Raw genomic sequence first — 5,773 nt, forward strand, 5'->3', positions numbered from 1 at the left:
TGGTTGACTACATGGGAGTCCAGTGACATAGCCATTATGTTAACTGCTGGTCCCTACATTTACCATTTTTATACATTTTAAAAAACTATATATAGGACATTACAGATATGTATATATCTTTTTTTTTCTTTTTTTTGGAGAGGTTTTTTGCTATAGGGCATGTGTGCTCGCCAGAAAGAGAGAGACAGAGACAGAAAACGAGAGATCACCCCCCGACATAGCCATTACGCTAACTGCTGGCCCCTATATATCTTTTTTCTTCATTATTATTTACACATTCAATCACTATACATCATTTAGATTGTAAAGAGACTTTACCCAGCATCATATAAAACTCAGTCCAGCCAGTTGAGAATACTATACACATCTTCTTCAACAGGTAATAAACCGTATCTCTGTCCACAAATGTCTTACCTTTCTATTTTTTTCTCCGGATTTCATTTCCTGTGTTTTTCCCCTCCCACACTCTCCTACTTTGTCTCTAGTGTCCATAACATTTTTTAATGCTTTTATGTCCTATAGTCTTTCAGTCTCTACCATAGAGTGCAGTCAGTCGGTATATGTTAAGTGGAGACATATAATGTCTCTCTTTCATAGCCTGACTTGCTTCACTCAGCAACAAAGCTTCCATATTCATCTACTTTCTATCAAATTCCACGGCCTTGATTTTTATGGCTGAATAGTATTCCATGGAGTATATGTGCCACACATTTTCAATCCATTCATCTGTTTGTGGACATTTGGGTTCCATATTTTAGCAATCATGAATTGTGCTGCAGTAAATATAGTTGTACAAGTGTTTTCCTGACTGAGCGTTCTCCTGTCCTTTGGGTAGATATCCAGGAGTGAAATTGCTGGATCATATGGTAGTTCTATTTGAAGGTCTTTGAGGAACCTCCATATTGTTCTCCACAGTGGCTGTACCAGTTTACATTCCCACTAACAGTGTAGGAGTGTTCTCCTTTCACCGCATCCCCTCCAGCACTTATCATTTTTTTTCCTTTTTTAATCTTTGCCATTCTGAGTGGAGTTAGGTGGTATCTCATTGTGGTTTTGATCTGCATCTCCCTTATGATGAGGGATGTTGAGCATTTCTTCATAAGCTTTTTGACTGTTCGTATGTCTTCCTTAGAGAATTGTTTATTCAGCTCATTTTCCCATCTTTGAATTGGGTTAATCATTTTCTTCCAGGTAAGCCACTTGAGTTCCCTGTGTATTCTGGTTATCAGTCCCTTATCTAAAGCATAGTTAACAAAAATTCTCTCCCATTCTGAGGGTTGTTGATTCACACTAATTACAGTGTCCTTTGCTGTGCAGAAACTTCTTAATCTGATGTAATCCCACCTGTCTATTTTGGGGATTACTGCCTGTGCTTTAGGGATCTTGCTTAAGAAGTCTTGGTCTACCCCAGTGTCTCCTAGAGTTTCTCCAGTGTTTTCAACCAGTAGTTTTATAGTTTGTGGTCTTAGGTTTAGATCTTCTATCCACTTTGAGTTGATTTTTGTTAATGGTGACAGATAGGGGTTCAGATTCATCTTTCTGCAGGTGGATACCCAGGTTTCCTAGCACCATTTGCTAAAGAGGTTTTCCTTTTCCCACTGAATCGACTTGTCAAAGATCAATTGTCTGTATGTTTTGGGGTTTATTTCTGGGTTCTCCACTCTATCCCATTGGTCCTCATGTCTCTTTTTGTGCCAATGCCATGCTGTTTTGATTATCACAGCTTTGTTCTATATTTGGGGCTCAGGGAGTGTGATGCCTCCCACTCTACTCTTCTTGCACAGGATGACTTTGGCAGTACAGGGTCTTTTATGATTCCAGATAAATTCTGTGATTGTCTTTTCTAGATCTGTGAAATGTCTCTTCTAATTTAATAGGAATTGCATTAAATATGTAGATTGATTTGGATAGAATTGCCATTTTGATTATATTGACTCTGCCAATCCAGGAACATGGAATGTCCTTACACTTTTTTGTGTCCTTTTCATTTTTCTTTTTAAGGTTTTCATAGTTTTTTTTATAGAAGTCTTCGACTTCCTTGATTAGTTTTATTCCTAGGTGTCTTATACTTGCATCTATGGTAAATGGGATTACTTTATTCAGTTCTCTGTCTGCTTGTTGTTTGTATATAGAAATGCTGTAGATTTTTGTAAGTTAATTTTGAATCCTGCCACTTTACTGTAAGCATTTATTACTTCAAGGAGTTTTTTCATGGGACACTATTGGGTCTTCTATGTATACAATCATGTCATCTGCAAACAGAGATAATTTCAGCTCTTCTTTCCCAATTGCAATGCCTTTTATTTCCTTCTCTTGTCTGATCACATTGGCTAGGACTTCCAGTGCTATATTGAATAGGAGCAGAGAAAGTGGGCAGCCATGTCTTATACCAGTTTAGTATAATGTTAGCTATATGTATTTCATGGATGGCTTCTATTATGTTGAGAAACAATTCTTCTATGCCAATTTCCCTGACAGTCTTAATCATAAAGGAATGTTGTATTTTGTCAAATGCTTTTTCCACATCATGTATCAAAAATGGTTTCACTTACTTAATCCTGGACAAAGACAGATGTTTCTAAAATTATAGCTTTACAAAGATGACCACTTTCCTAAAATTCATCAAAATGAAGTATTATCTTTGTCACTGATATAGATATCCCATCAACATTCCAGTATATTTTTCTTTTCATGAAAAAGGGACCAACAATTCTAAAATTTATCGAGGCTTCATGGACACCTTGTCCAGCAGAGCATAGTTAGCACAGCTGCAGATTTTCCCCAAAGACCACGTAGAAGGAACCAAGCACCACAGGCACCGAAAAAGCCACCGAGTTGTCTGATTTAAATTTAAAAGCTCTGTCTGCTTTGTTGCAGTAGATTTTAGTGCAGGAAAAGGTTGAAGTTGAGGAGATGAGTAAGAAGGTTTTAAGGAGGTAGAAATGGTTAGGTTCTAGATGTATTTTGAAAATAGAGCTCATTAATTGATTTTGGAGTTGAAGAAAGGGGAAGCACAATCTGCCCAAGGAACCAGGATAGAATTACCATTTTCTGAGATGAGGAAGTCTACTAGAGGAACAGGTTTAGGTGGGGATGGTGGCGGCTGTGGGTTAGGAGTTAATATTTAGATATGTTAAGTTTGAGATTCCTGTTAGATATCCATGTGGAGATGTCAAGTGTGCAATTGAATACACAGATTTGGAGTTCAGGAAGCAGGTCTGGATTGGAGATACAAATTTCGGAGTCATCAGCTTTAGAACCCACTGTTATATAGACAGTGAGATCAGAACCTAAAGGGAAAAGGAGATCTGAATAAGTCATTTTTTGTATATTTTAAAAATTTTCAGATTAATTTCACATTTTTCATTAAATCCCCATTATACAGTATATCTTTTTTTTTTTTGTTTTTAGCTGAGAACATGACATTTTTTCTTGTCTGTTAATGTTTCTTCCCTTTGCACCTCATACCCACCTATTACCACCCACTCTCTACCATCCACTCTCCTCCTCTACAGTCTCTGGTATCTACACTTATCCTCTCTACTGTCATATTTTCAATTTCTGCCACAGATTACAGATTTTTAGTACAGTTTGAGTGGGGGTATGCAGTATGTATCTTTCAAAGTCTGACTTACTTTGCTCAACATTAAATCTTCTATATTCATACTCTTTGAATCCAATGATAAGTTCTCATTGTTTCTTACAACTGGATAATAACATTCCATAGTATATATGTGCGGTTTTTCAACCTAGTCATCAGTTTTTGGACACTTAAGTTGGTTCCATGTTTTAGCAATTGTAAATAATGCTGCAATAAACACAGATGTGCAAGTGTCTTTCCAACTGAGTGTTTTCTTATCTTTTGTAAAAATTCCAAGGAGTGTGTTTACTGGGTATATGGAAGTTCTGTTTGTAGGTTTTTAAGAAACCTCCATATTTACTCCACCAACGGGGAAAGAGGGTTCCCTTTTTACCACAATCTCACCAGCGCTTATTTTGATTTTTTTGATCCTAGCTATTCTAACTGGGGTAAAATGGTATCTCATTGTGGCTTTAATTTGCATTTCCCTTATGACAAGAGACTTCGAATGTTTTCATTTGCCTTTTGGCCACTTGTAAATCTTGGAGAGTTGTCTTTTCAATTCATTTGTCCATTTTTAAATTGGGGTATTCTTTTTTTTTGGCAATGATAAATAATTTGCTATTATTTTCCTCCATTCTGAGGGTTATACACTCTAATTACTGCTTCCATTGCTATGAAGAAGCTTTTTACTTTGATGTAATCTCTCTAGTCTATTTTGGACATTATTGCTTGCCTGTGCTTTAGGAGTCTTATTTAAGAAATCTTTGCTTATTCCAATGTCTTCAAAAGTTTCTCCCATATTTTCTAATAGTAGTTTTATAGTTTGAGGCTTTACATTTAAACCTTTGATCCGTTTTGAATTGATTCTTGTCAATGGTGAGAGATAAGGGTCCAGTTTCATTTTCCTATAGTTGCATATCCAGTTCTTCCAGCACCATTCGCTGAAAATACCCTCTTTTCTCCACTGCACTGTGTTGTACCCTTTGTCAAAGATCAACTGGCTATATGATTTAGGATTTATTTTCATAGCTGCAGTGGCCTCAGACCTGTGGACTATGATGATGGTCCTCTCGTTACAATTCAGCTTCGTCTCCATGTGGCTAGCCAGGTGCTCTCTTGAGCAGCCATGGGTAGCCACAGCCCTACCTTCACTTCCAGAAGCAATCACTGCCTTGTTCATAGTTTTGGAAGTCCAAAGACCAGGTGTCTTATCTGGTAGACCTTCTTAATTGGGGTGCAAGGTATCGTAGGACATTACATGGCAAGAGCTTGAGCAGAAAGTGTCTCTGTGTCCATGTCTGTGTCTCGCTAGATTTATTCATATTTTCTGTTGATGTTGGAAATGCATTATACGGTCTAGGGATGCATCTCCAGGGACAAAAAGTTCAACCCCAGAGCCTGGGGGTTGGAGGTGGGACAGCATCGGTATATGCAATGTCTGAACTTTCCAGGGTAAGATCAGAAATCATTGTTTTTAAAAATACCCTCTTTATTTAAAAATTTTAGATTACAAAAAAGTTTCAGGTACAGAAAACTCTATACATTCTTCACCGCTTTCCCCCTAATGTTCATGTCTTAACATATTCATGATGCGTTTCTCAAAGCTCAAATACTGACATTGATACAGTACCATGAATCTAACTTCAGTCTTTGGCTTTCACCAGTTTGAAATCATTAATTGTAGGTTAGAAACATTTTATGAGTCATCTATGTAAGTTTTTGACTGTTTCCTCTTTTCCCTTTATAGAACTAATGGCTTAAGAATAAATCAACATGGCAACTATGGTTCCACCAGTGAAACTGAAATGGCTGGAACACCTGAACAGCTCCTGGATTACAGAGGACAGTGAATCTATTGCTACAAGAGAAGGAGTTGCTGTTCTGTACTCTAAACTGGTCAGCAATAAGGAAGTAGTACCTTTGCCTCAACAAGTTTTATGCCTCAAAGGACCACAGTTGCCAGACTTTGAGCGCGAGTCTCTTTCAAGTGATGAGCAGGACCACTATTTGGACGCCCTTCTTAGCAGCCAGTTAGCACTTGCCAAGATGGTATGTTCAGATTCCCCATTTGCTGGGGCACTTCGAAAACGATTGCTCGTACTTCAGCGTGTCTTTTATGCACTTTCTAATAAATACCACGACAAAGGCAAAGTGAAACAGCAGCAGCATTCTCCAGAGAGCAGCTCCGGT

At 37.7% G+C, this 5,773-nt stretch overlaps 2 protein-coding genes across 10 annotated transcripts in view; one reads left to right on the forward strand and one right to left on the reverse strand.

Moving 5' to 3' along the window:
• HERC1 (HECT and RLD domain containing E3 ubiquitin protein ligase family member 1) overlaps window positions 1–5,773 on the forward strand; it is a 252,265-nt gene that overhangs the window by 50,924 nt on the left and 195,568 nt on the right. For all 9 annotated transcript variants that reach the window (XM_027765801.1, XM_027765792.1, XM_027765774.1 and 6 more), the window contains one exon: window positions 5,331–5,773. In XM_027765801.1, coding sequence (XP_027621602.1) covers window positions 5,357–5,773 — 417 coding nt within the window. In that variant the 5' untranslated portion in view covers window positions 5,331–5,356. The remainder of the gene's footprint in view (window positions 1–5,330) is intronic.
• LOC102483714 (solute carrier family 25 member 51-like) overlaps window positions 2,846–5,773 on the reverse strand; it is a 12,681-nt gene continuing 9,753 nt past the window's right edge. The window contains 1 exon segment of the mRNA XM_014593312.2: window positions 2,846–3,290. Coding sequence (XP_014448798.1) covers window positions 3,284–3,290 — 7 coding nt within the window. The 3' untranslated portion in view covers window positions 2,846–3,283.

The sequence above is a fragment of the Tupaia chinensis genome, unplaced genomic scaffold (assembly GCF_000334495.1).
Source record: "Tupaia chinensis unplaced genomic scaffold, TupChi_1.0 Scaffold000063_1, whole genome shotgun sequence".
NCBI lineage: Eukaryota > Metazoa > Chordata > Mammalia > Scandentia > Tupaiidae > Tupaia > Tupaia belangeri.